The sequence below is a fragment of the Citrus sinensis genome, chromosome 5 (genome assembly GCF_022201045.2).
Source record: "Citrus sinensis cultivar Valencia sweet orange chromosome 5, DVS_A1.0, whole genome shotgun sequence".
NCBI classification, from domain to species: Eukaryota; Viridiplantae; Streptophyta; class Magnoliopsida; order Sapindales; family Rutaceae; genus Citrus; species Citrus sinensis.
In genome coordinates, this window is record NC_068560.1 from 35,966,505 (window position 1) to 35,979,645 (window position 13,141).

Consider the following 13,141-nt stretch of genomic DNA (forward strand, 5'->3'; position numbering starts at 1 on the left):
TATTGATTACTGGTATGTTATTTGGAATAAAAACATAAATAATTAATTAAAGATTGACTTAGATCTTGACAATAACTTTTAGAAAATAACTGGTGATTCTCTGCTCTTTATTTTTTGTAAAACTACTCCAATGATTAATTCACCCCATTAGAAAATTTAAAATGAATATATTCTGTAAATCCATCGCATAAATATAAAAAAAATAACCCCCATCCATTTAATATTTCTAAGATCTTCTTTCTTTCTTTTTTCAGATTCTTTTTTATTGTTTCGTTTAATAGGAAAAGAAGAAACACACACTCACATACATATACTTTTTTTTTTTTTGAGAAATAATATCGACTCCATATCTCCCCAGAACATACCCACATTCATTGATTCAAAGTCCGTTTGCATGAAAAGGAAAAAAAATAAAAAAATAAAAAATAAAACTTACTTTTTCTCTCAGATTCCTTGCCAAGGCATTTCTTAAAAACTCCCAAGTTTATACAGTTATAATAAATTTAATTTCTAAAGTATAATAAATAATAATAATATAAGAATGATTATTTATTTACCTATTTTAACCAATTCACACAAAGATGACATGATAATTACAAAAAATCTTATGAGTGGGAGTGAAAATAACATTGTAATTACAAAAATACTCCATTGAGTCCCAAACGTTCAAACTCATAGCTACACTATAACACATATATAGTGAACTAGTTATAAATAATGATGGGTAAACATGTATTAAATGGATCTTCATACCTTCAAATTGTATTGAGCATTGAGTTCGCTAGTCAACAATACTCAAATAAATGGAAAAAATTATAAATTCATTTTTTTGTAAAGATTAAAATTCATGAACATCATGACAAAAATGTTAATTGTTTCTTTGGTTTCTAAATAAATTTAGAAAAATTACATCGACAAAATGTTGATAAGAAGTTCTTAAAAAAAAAAAAAATCTAAATTTTGTACTCTCTTTACCCAATTACTTCATTTGTGTATGACTTAGAATTTCAAGGTACACATGTATTTATTAATTACATGTTTAGATTCCAATAGTTAGTTTTATATTATATACATATATTAATCGAGGTGTATAAAACATTTACTAATTACTCAGTTGGTTTGTTGGTCTAATTGTTATTTATAAACATAGCTTAAGGTTAGGACATTTCCAAGTGGTCCAAGTCTTTTGATATTTAAGAAATGAAAATTGAGTCAGAGTTGATGATCAAAATCCACACCCCATACGGCAAAATGTAAAACTTTGATAATTTTTTAGCATCATAGCATGGGAAATTATAGTATTTTTGAAAATTAAAAGGGGGGGTGGGGGGGGGGGCAGGGGCACTAGACAAAAAATCAATGTGGAAACGTTAACTCTCGGGTGGTAGATCAGTAATAATAATAACTAAATAAACAAACAAAATAATGATCCAACGGTGTCGCGGCAGGCATCATTGATGAATTCAACTTAAAATGAACCCAACCGAGTAATAATTGTCACATCGCATGCTTAGTCCTTGGACCTATGGCAATTGTTTTTATTTTTGAAAAAAATGAAAAGAACTTATTATATTTTTTAACAACGTTAACACAATTTATTAAATATTTAGTTAACGACGACTTATTCTACCAACATTAATATAATAGAAATAATTTATTTTATCTGTCAGAACAATATTAAATTGGTGCTTCGAAGACATTTCAACATCAAACTATTCTAATCTTTTTTATATTTTGAAAAATAAAATTTTAGTCGAGTTGATTAGAATCGGATCCCTGGTCAAGTAGAACTAAAATTGTCCTACTTTGAGAAACTTGAATTCGAAGACATTTTAACACCAAATTGTCATAATCTTTTGATATTTTGAAAAATGAAATTTGAGTCGAGTTGATTGGAATCAGATCGCCGGTCAAGTAGAACTAAAAATGTCATACTTTGAGAAAATTGAATCTCATGGAGAATTGGATTATTTATTTAAAAAGAAACAAAAAATGATATTTGATTATATTAAACCAAACAACAGGGTGTAACGGTCCCTCTCGGTTACTAGACTAGCAATAATAATAACAATAATATCGATGGTGTCGCATTCACTCAATGCCTCATCGTCTAAAATTATCTCTCTGTTGAGGTATTCAACTTAAAATGAACACTCCCAAAGAAATGATTGTCGCATAGCATGCTTAGACATATTGTGCAATAATGCTTTCTTAATGTTTTTCTTTTTTTTTTATAATTATTTTGCTATAGTGCAAAAATTAATAATAACCTCACAGGGAACGATCAACATCTGCCCACGATAGTTTGTTTGCGAGACTGGGGAATGGGGATATTGCTGGTAAGACGAGTTCAATTTTTCGTGAAAACGTTTCTTAAATGGCACTCCAAATAATATTTGATTAAGATACATCTTTGTTGACAGATGGGAAGTGATTAAATTATTGGTATACAGAATCAACGGATGCTTCACTTGTCAACGATTCAAAACGTGTGTAACAGAGAGAAATTTGCTTTCATCTCGGAGACGTTCTAGATAGCATTTACTATTTGCTAACAAAGGCTATACCCGCCGGCAGAAGGGGAAAAAAAAAGCCAAATTGTCAATAAAAAAGTCATCGTCACTGTGCCCTTGTTTAAAAGTTTTAGCGGTCAGCTGTGTCAGTTGTCCTGCAGGTTGGAAGAAATCGTCTTCTATCTTTATTTTAAGCCACGTAAAGGATCTCAACTCTAACAAACGATACTTGCATCTCTCTCTGAATTCCGAAATGGGTTCAATCAAATCTGCAGAAGTCTCGAGGGAGGTTTTTCCTTATCTTCGAGTATACGAAGATGGGACGGTGGAGAGACTTGCGGGAACTGAAGTGGCTGCAGCTGGCTTGGATCCTGCAACCAACGTTCTATCCAAAGACGTCCTGATCATACCAGAGACCGGCGTCTCAGCTAGAGTTTACCGTCCCAGTAACATCACAAATAAGGTTCCCCTCGTTGTATACTTTCACGGTGGTGCCTTTGTCATAGCATCATCCGCAGATCCCAAGTACCACACCAGCCTCAACAACCTGGTTGCCGAGGCTGACATCATTGTTGTCTCCGTTAACTACAGATTGGCCCCGGAACATCCTCTTCCCGCTGCATTTGAGGACTCTTTGGGTGCACTCAAGTGGGTGGCTTCCCATGCTAAGGGTGAGGGAGATGGCAACCGCCCTCTACCTGTACTTAATCAAGAAGCTTGGCTCCGGGAATTTGTTGACTTCGACAAGGTCTTTTTGGCTGGCGACAGCGCTGGTTCTTCTATTGCACATTACTTGGGCCTGCGGATCAAGGACGAGGTCCGGGACTTGAAGATTCTAGGTATTGTTATGATCATGCCTTATTTCTGGGGGAAGAAGCCGATAGGAGTTGAGGTGACTGATCAGTTCAGGAAACAAATGGTTGACAATTGGTGGCTTTTTGTTTGTCCTTCTGATAAAGGCTGTGATGATCCGCTTATCAACCCGTTGGTGGAAGGCGCACCGAGCGCTGCGAGCCTGGCATGTGAGAAGCTGCTTGTTATTGTCGCCGAGAAAGACGTACTCAAGGACAGGGGCAGGCTTTACTATGAAAATTTGGTTAAGGGTAGCAACTGGGCTGGGAAGGCAGATTTTGTTCAAGTTCAAGGAGAGGATCATGTGTTCCATATCCTTGACCCGAACTCCCACAACGCCAAGACCTTGATCAAACGGTGGGCTTCTTTCATCAACTCAGACTCAGTGAACTGAATGCTACAGTTGTGTGAAACCGAAACAGTTGTTACTTTTACTGAATCGTCCAACTTTTTTCTTTTCTTTCTTTTTTTTCAATGCTGATCTATGTGGAAAATAAAAGTCTGTTGAAAGCTACCCGTACCCATTTTAAGTTCATTAATAGTTTGTCTTTCCATTTTTCCTTTTCCCTTCTCTCTTTTGACCGCTCCTGAACGATGTACTTTCGTTGTTAAAAGATCGCTGCTTAAATTCTGTTTACTGTATTATTCTATGAATAAATAAGTTGTTTTGCTCGATAGAATTATTTATAGCAACAAGACAAATCCTAGCCAAACCATCCATATTAAAGATGAGACATGAACCAATAAAGTGTTGGCTCCACTGGTAATGGAGTCCCCTTAAGTGGCTTGACTGAGTTTGTTCCTCAGTTCGAGTCGCAAGGAAGTCGCCTTTGTTGGGAGAACCAGTGCCTACCGGTTCGAGCGGGGACTTCTAGTCTGAGTTGTGGTACGGACTTAAAGGTGCCTCCCACAGTTGGGGCCCTCCCCAAAATACCTCATGATTAATATAAAAAAAAAAAAAGATGAGAAATGACCAGTCCCACTTGCTTTTCCCTTCGGCTGCTTTGCAATGCAACAAGCGCCCCGTGTCATGGCCCTTGATGAGTGCGCTATGCTTATCGCACACGAACAATTGATGAGACAGAATGAGATTATGGCTAATTTGTAACCAGGATCTACGATCTCGTGTTTTACTTAATACCTCATGGTCCTTAATGATTGCGCCATGCTAATGATGTTACAAAGATTTTTTTGGTTGGACTTTTTCGTTTTCTGTAACGCAGAGAAAGACATATTAATAATCTATATAATTATTTGTGAATGTTTTGTTGCGGATCTTCTCCCTGAATCTAGCCTTCATTACGGGTAAATCCGGTTATCCCAATGTCTCCACTTATTTGTTAAATAAATACACACGTAAATGAATGTGATTGATTTTATTGTCCTAGTAACGTGGCAGCTCGAATATACAAAAGAATTTCTCAGAAACCAATCAGTATGTAGAAAACTCACGGCTATAAATGTGTTCTTTTTTCTTCTTTTTTTCCCCGTTTTCATGGAAGGACAGCCATTATAAAAATTGAAAGAAGCTTGAAATAAATCTTCTATGCTATCAGGACCACCCAGGCTCATCATTTTGTCTATCAAAAGCCTGTAACCTGCGGATACATATCATCTGTTGGATAGAAATCTTCCACCGACTGCTAACATTTTCTCGTTATAGATCAGCATCAGCCTAACAAAAAAGAGTTCAAACAATGAAGAAGTATCCCGGCATTGCGAAGTCAGAATTGAAACCTAACTGGGCAAATTTAGTTTCTTTAAGAAATTCGATTTTCTTAAAATGTTTTAAAATGATTTTGGATATAACATACTCAGTTAATGTGATTTTAATGATAATAATTTAATTTTGAGCTTATATTTTTATATTTTATTTAAAATCGGTGGGGGTAAATTAAAAATTTTATTGGGACAAATAAAAAATTTGGTTGAATTTTAGATAGTATTTTCTAAAAAAATTAAGACTCACATGGTAACTGATTCCATTTGTCTCTACCTCGCTCCGCCACTCCCAGGATGTGTTACCTTTCCTACAGCCATAGGTATTGAAGGATGGAACCATTAGAAGACTTGAAGGAACCCAAGTCATTCCTGCTGGCTTGGATCCAAAAACAAATATCTTATTTAGGTTGCGTTTGATATTGAGGTGCTGTACATTTTAAGTTACAGCTGCTGTGAAAAAAAAAACTGTAACTATAAAATGAAAGTTAATAATATGTAATAAATAAAAATTTTAAATAAAATTTTTTTACAAAATTATTAAAGATATAATAGATTTTTCATCGTATAAATGAAAAATTATATTAATATAGCTTCCAAGTTGCAGCAGTTAGTGTTTACCAAACAGGGTAAAAGCTCGTTTAGTCCCTATATTTTGAAGTTAGTGCCCGTTTAGTCCCTATATTTTTAAAAATACCTCAAACCATCCCTATCATTAAATTATTGACACTTTTGCCATTATCTTTTGTTCCTTTTAACTTATTTTTATAATATTGCCCTATTATAATAATTTTTTAGACATTATTAAAAAGAAAAAAATAAATTACCAGTTTAACACCAAAAAATAAAATAAAATAAAAAAATATATTAATTTTTGTGGAACACACTCTTGAGTTAAAATATTAATTTTTCTAAAAAAATTGATAATGTAATTTTTTACGATATTAATTTTTTAGACATACATGAGCTTCCACAAAAATTAATATATACCTTTTTGTTTTTATTTTATTTTTGAGTTTAATTTGATAATTTAATTTTTTATTAATATCCAAAAAAGAAACATTATTGTAAAAATATAATAGTGTAAAAGCAAGTTAAAAAAAAAATAATAATGGCATAAGTGTCAATATTTAGTATCAGGAACGTTTTGAGGTGTTTTTAAAAATACAGGGACTAAATGGACACTAACCTCATAATATAGGGACTAAACAAGCTTTTACCCTTACCAAACACTTTGGTGCTATAACTTTTAAGTTACAGCTGCCCAATCTCAATCCTAAACACGCCCTTAAGGACATTACCAGAAACCGGCAGCTTGATAGCCGGCTACTAATTCTTCTTCTCATTTAATAAAAGTCTGGAAGCAGAAGCCCCTTTGCAAGAAGCTATTCAGGAACAATGCCAATGAAACTTGGCTCAAAGACTATGTTGATTTTGGCAGAGTGATTTTCATGGCTGATAGTGCCGGAGCTAACATTTTACATCACATGGCCATGCGCTCCCACGTGGGTTCGGACTTGAAGGTTTCTGGTGTTTGGCTCTACTCATCCCCACCTCTGGGGAAAGGAGCCGATTGGAATTGAGGAAACAGATGAATTTGGCGGAAAAAAAAAATGGTGGACAATTGATGGATGTTTGCCGTTCAGGAAAAGGGTGGGATGATCCGCGTGTTAACCTGTTTGTGGGTTGGCCAGTGATAAGGTGCTTGTTGCTGTTGCTGCTGCGAAAGATATGCTTACGGATTATTATGAAAAAGTTGGCAAACAGTGGATGGCTGAGAAAGGTGGAGATGGAGGAGACAGCCGGAGGAGGTTTTATCCCGATTCCGACAAGGCTAAGAGCTTGGTCAAGCGCCTAGCTTCTTTCATAAACCGTAGAATACTCTCTAAACAATACTTCCTCGTCAGGAATTAATAACCCCAGTACCCCACTAGCATGTGATTCTAAAAAGCGGCATCCTCTGCGTATGTACTTCATAACCGTTGCCTTTCTTTTGTTTACTTAATATTTGGTTCTATAGGCTATTGGAAGATCATCAGGATTTGGAATGTCCACATATTTTTTTCAAAATGCAGATGGTTATCTATTTGTGCATCAAGTTCTTAAAGCGAAGAAATCCACACTAAATTATAACTCAAAACTATTTTGCATTGCCTAGCATCAAAATTGAGTGCAAAATACAGCAATGAATTGTCCAACCACATAAAAAGTAAGCCACAATCATATACTACGTTTCAGCACAAACCAGCACATCCATGACAAAAGGATAGGCCTTCAGAATTAAAATGTTAAATTATAAAGCACAAATTCAAACTGTAAATGCCATACAAATAGTCAAACAAGAGTGAAGCTAGTGAAACTACAGAAAACAAACCAACATCTAGAATATGACTGTATCAAGCATGGTTCCCAAAGTTTGAACTATGTTTGAGGACATCAAGTTGGAGACATGTTCCTCAAGGTGCTTCTTTGCATCTTGCCTTCCCACATTAGCAATGGCCAGCTTCTCTGGCGGCAGCTCGTCTTCTTCTTGAACTGCCTTGTTATATTTGACAGCCAAATTTAACATCTCCTGCACATTCCAAAAAAAAAAAAAAAAAAAGATACCATGAGTTTTGACTACATATAGAATGCACATCCTAACTTAAAATCCAAATACAGCCTTCCAACACCAGCAAAACTTAATCACTAAACTAAAAGATTACAAAACTAACTAAAGCAAAGCTTTCACATTTCAAAAATTGCAAAGAATAATATTTATAATCTCTCTCGCATCTATTAAATTTGATGAAAGCTTCACCGACCTGGACAGTCTGTTCATTGGTTTTGGAATGACAATCAAAGCGATGAAGTGTTAATCCATCAGTCCATTTCTTCTTGTGCAGATTTAGTAGCATCTTTTCTTCAAGTTCATTCTTCCTGTAATTGATGGCAATAGAATAATAATGTCTATTCAAGCCATGGATCAATGCCTAAAACAAAATAAACAATATTAGGCAAGATCAAAATGTGACAGGAAAATAGGTTTTGGAATTTGCAGGTGCATGTGCATCTGTGTGCATAAAAATGGCACCATCTATTCAACACTCACTTGGATGGATGGCTTATTAAGATGACCAAGATTGGAAGTTGTCTGCCGTGGTTCTTGGCCAAGCATCATGGTTTGGGGATTAATCAAGCGGAAGGCATCAATCACTACCTTCCCTTTCACGCTCTGGATTGGATCCACAACCACAGCAACAGCCCTTTGATTCAAAGCTTCAAAACTCTGCGTCAAAATATTAGTATCACTAAACACGCAAAAGAGAAGACAAAGACAAAAAGTTTATTTTCCAAAATGCTCAAAAGAGAATCGAGCCATCATAGTTCTAAAAGTAAACTTCCTCCAGAAAGAACTTACTTCCACACAGAAAGTTTCTATTATAGATCAAGTTCCACTACATACTACTCTTTGAATGACATGAATCAAGCCTAGGGATGGCAAAATCCGGGTCCGGGTTCGGGCTTCCCGGTTCCGGACCCGGATGTAAACCCCGGATATTTTTCTCCCGGGTCCGGTTCAGGTTAAACCCGGAAAAATCCGGGTTCCCGGATTCCGGGTTTATAACCCGGGTGATTCCTAACGACATGCATCTTTCCATCTCTTTCTTCAGTGAACTCCTTTCTAATCCCTAATCTATTAACACCAATAATGGAAATTAAAAAAAAAAGAAATAAAACCCAAGATATCAGACAACACAAATTCAATTATCAAACATAATCATGGTGTCTTGATGATGATGATGACAAATTGGGCTTTGTGGGGCTAGGTCAAGAAAAGGGGAAAGCATAAATGGCGGCTGAAGTTTTTTTCTCCAAATAACAAATGAACATCCGAGAGTAAATCACAACAACTTTTAGGTTTCTAGATGCAAAACAACTGGGGTTAGAAGTGCAGCGACCAAAACCGAGATCCCGATTCACGAAGGTGGACAAACGGCAGCCAAAACCATGACATGGCTGGACAAACGATGGTTGATGATGACGATGAACACAAACACAGTGAAGGTGGTGAAGCAATGATGAGTGACGACGACGATTTGATGAAAGGAAGGGCTGAAGAGAGAGAGGAAATGTTTGGATTTGGTTTGGTAGCCACGGCTGTGAATATCGGCATTAGGGCTGATTTTTTTAGAATTTTCTATTTATATCAAAATAATTTAAAAATTAATATTAAAATAAACTTATCCGGGTCTGGGTTCCGGATTTGCGGGTTTATCGAATCCGGATCTAGACCCGGAAACGTCTGGGTTGAAAATATTGAATCCGGATACCGGATTTTATTTACTCCGGTGCGGGTTGAACCCGGTCCGGATTTTCCGGGTTCATCCGGGTCCGGGTTTAATTGCCATCCCTAATCAAGCCTGGGTAATGAAGAAGCAGGAAAATAAAATACAACCTGCTGTGTGTTTATGTCAACACCAGAGAGCCAGCAACCAAATCCAGGATGTGAGTGATACCATCCAACAACCATTTCTGGTCTGCAACACCAATTATATGAATAGATTAGCCAAACCAGATACAGAACAACACAAGATCATGAGCCAAGTTCGCAATTATGGCTTTATATTGCAAAATGATAAGAAACATATGTCAGTTATCAAATCATTATGTTTGAGGATGCCATAACGATGCAATAGGAACAAAATAAGGTGAGTGTCCAATCATTGGTGTTTTTTTTTTTCCATGAGAGCGACATGAGTTCATAATATGTGTGCAAACCTTAAGTCTCCTAACACATCAGTTTTTACCTTATACTTCTCAACTTAATCAGCCAGCTCCCTCTATCCAATCAATTGTGTAATATAAGTTTCCAAATAGCAGAATTCAATCAATCACAATAGCAATTATTTTTATCCATCAAAGTAATAAGAAGTAATAACATTGCATTCTGATACAAATTTGTTTTAATGAAGTACAACAGATTTTCCACACTGTTCAATTTTCGAGTAGACTATCATCGACTAGTGCAGGGTCACACACACCCTGGCTTTCCAGCATAATTGTCTGCTGTCTTCAACAATGTTTTCCAGTACTTTTTCAAATGAATCAGCAATATGCAGCAGTTTTGAAGGTATATATAATCCCGCCATTCATAATAGAGATAAACAAGCATACATGTAGAAGAACTAAATCAATCAAATCAAATATAAATCAATCAACCAATAGATTTTGAATTAGTGGAAGATACCTTCCAGTCTGCTTGAGCATGTCAAGCATGTTAGTCTGGAACACATGATCAACAGCTTCAACACTAACACCAGTTCCACTTTGTGGCATAGCAAACACATCAACAACCCGAACTGTGTACTCGTCCACAAACTCTCCCAGCATCAGACCCATGACCTCCATGGGCACACCAGCTCTACCTGTAATTCACACAAAATAATAATAAATAATAAAGCATTACACAACCTCACTCCAAATTCTTAATCTGCATGAACCAGAAGTCAATGTCCATTAAACTTAGGCAAAAAAAACCTACATATGATTCACAATGCACATATATCTAAAAAGTCTCAGTAAAACCTCAAAACATATAATCTGAACCCAAAGAAGAAAAACCAAAATTTGAGCTAAGCAACACGAGACATTAGTTGAAATTAACAAATCTGTTAGATAGCTGAAACAACCAAACTTTAAAATCGAACCACAACATGAAACCCTAATTTAGGCTTAATTAGAGGGTCTAAAAGTAAAAAAGAACACAAATTAATACCCAAAAGACGAATGGATTCCTCAAATCTTACCGTGTTTGAGCATCTTGAGGAGCGCGAGTGAGGAGATGTAGACCTGCTCCGATGAATCAAGAGTCGGGGAGTCTGGTGGCGGGTGACCCAAGGCGCCACCGGCACCAGCGAACATTCTTTGCAATCGCTCCATACCTGACATGTTCTAGCTTTTTTTCAATTCCTCAAAACCTTCTCGTCGATATTATTTTTTTTTTTTCTTTTTTTTTTTTCCGGGGAAAGGCAGGCGATGATATTTTTATATGTTGGGTGCGTTTCTTTTGTAGCAAGACAAGTCAGGAGTGCCTATATTGTAAAAAGTGGGTGTGAATGAAGGAAAAATGGGGGTGCCTTTAGATTCGGATTACCTTGGGCTTGGCTTGGATTTGATTGGACTCCTAACTCTGAACGGCTTAAGTTTCAAGTTGGGTTGCAAAGTTTCAAGTTTCAACAAATAGGGGTGCCTTTAGAATTCGGATTACCTTGGGCATGGCTTGGATTTGATTGGGCTCCTAACTCTGAACGGCTAAGGTTTCAAGTTTCAACGGCCACACTTCTGCTTTTATTTCATTTATTTATTTTTAACTTTTTCTTTTCTTTTTTCTCCCTATTTTAGCTGTTTGGCTCTTGCCACATTTGTATGGAAAAAACGATTTTCCCCGACTTTAACCCCAACTCGTGCCCCGAATTGAAAACGCACCATTTTGATTAAATTAAAAACACTGTTTAATACATTTTTCCTTTCCTTTTGACGAACCACAGAAATAGAAACGCACTCTCTTACTCTTACATCCACAAAATTTGCAATCACCAATAGAAAGAAAATGCTTTGTCTTGCCTTCATTCAATTTTTTCAATATCAAAATCGTTTTCATGGGATCTCTTGCAGTCAAAGGGTTGTTCTCATAGCCTCTTCTCGCTCATCTGCACCCTTCACTACTAAAAATTAATCTTATCTTTCTTTTGATCTGCTTCCACTCTCGGCTTCCAAGGTCTAGCCTGGACCTCTGCCTCGACATTATCAATTAAAGAAAGAATCTACTTCCAACTTTCGGGACTGACTTTCTTTCCATTTTTCCTTAGCTGGTACAGTAGAAAGAGTAGCTTGCTGACATTGGCATAGCAAAGACTATCCTTTGCTTTCCTTTTAGCCGTTGATTCTCAACTCTCCTTCCCTTGAATTCGTTTCCCCCCTTAAAGTTTCATCTCTCTCTTTCATCGACATGGTGGGATGCATTGACACGACTCCACCTATTGAATAGAGAGAGAGGGCCTCTTACTCTTAATAAGTGGTTGAAAGCAAATAAAAGGACGAAGCATATGCTCGTGACGTGGTTTGGTTTGGAATGAATTGAAGCAGAATGACGTCGTTTAATTTCATATGGAATGCTCGCACACGTGCTGCCCAGCTGAAATTAAAAGGAAAAGCATCAGAGTAAAATGACATCGTTTTTCACAATATTCGGGGCTTGACCCGTGGTATATAGCAGCGCTGCATTTGTATAAGGTTGTTGCAGTACGTTTTAGACTGTTGAAATCGTTTCATTTTCTTCGAAGATGATTTCATTACGATAACCATAATTTCTTTTTAATTTATAGAATAATGATAATCATAACAGCATTTGACCTTTGCCAGCTATTATTCTACAACAATATTTTTCTTTGATATAAAGCTGAACAAAATAATACTATAAAATTCTTTTTAATTTGATAATAAATCTAAACAATGGATAATTCACTAGCTATAGAGACGACAAAAATATTGGATTTTTATATGGTACGAAATAGATAAATTGTGTACTGGAAGTTAGCATTTCCTTTTGCATTATAGAATATATTATATATATGATGGTACAGGGGTTTATAAAGATAAAATTCATATTTAATCTTCTTACCTTTTTAAAGATTCGAGCTTAGGTGGTCAGTTAAATAAACACTTAAAATGCCACTCTCCTTAGGCAACAACTTCTTCTTCATCTTTTTTTTTTTTTTAATTAGAGTTTTGGGATGAAAAAATGGGTAAAAGATAAGATTTTACTGATGTTAAATATTATGGTTTATCCTGAAAATAAATATTAGACTAATTCCAATTTTGATAAAAAGTAGAAAAAATGACTTATTCTTTTTTCATGAATTTTAGCTGTTTTTTAGTGTTAAACAAAATCCCTATATTTTAATTTTAGTGTCTATTTAGTCTTTTTATTTTGAAATTTTCCTCAAGATATCCTTACTTTTAAATATATTAGAGTTTTACATTTACTTTTTCTTTATTTTTACAATAATATGTTT

At 35.7% G+C, this 13,141-nt stretch overlaps 2 protein-coding genes across 2 annotated transcripts; one reads left to right on the forward strand and one right to left on the reverse strand.

Annotated features, from left to right (window-relative positions):
• Positions 1-2,541: 2,541 nt before the first annotated feature.
• LOC102620063 (probable carboxylesterase 2) lies at positions 2,542-4,045 on the forward strand. Its single transcript, XM_006473292.3, has one exon. It carries the CDS (start codon positions 2,767-2,769, stop codon positions 3,757-3,759), a length of 993 nt encoding a protein of 330 aa, XP_006473355.2. The 5' UTR covers positions 2,542-2,766; the 3' UTR covers positions 3,760-4,045.
• A 3,162-nt stretch (positions 4,046-7,207) lies between these two features.
• On the reverse strand, positions 7,208-11,123 carry LOC102620341 (26S proteasome non-ATPase regulatory subunit 14 homolog). The gene is made up of 6 exons (XM_006473293.4): positions 10,874-11,123; positions 10,315-10,492; positions 9,523-9,604; positions 8,176-8,352; positions 7,889-8,056; positions 7,208-7,656 (listed from the first exon to the last, which is right to left on the reverse strand). The coding sequence occupies exons 1-6, from the start codon at positions 11,013-11,015 to the stop codon at positions 7,465-7,467; spliced, it is 939 nt and encodes a 312-aa protein (XP_006473356.1). The 5' UTR covers positions 11,016-11,123; the 3' UTR covers positions 7,208-7,464.
• Between the last annotated feature and the right edge of the window lie 2,018 nt (positions 11,124-13,141).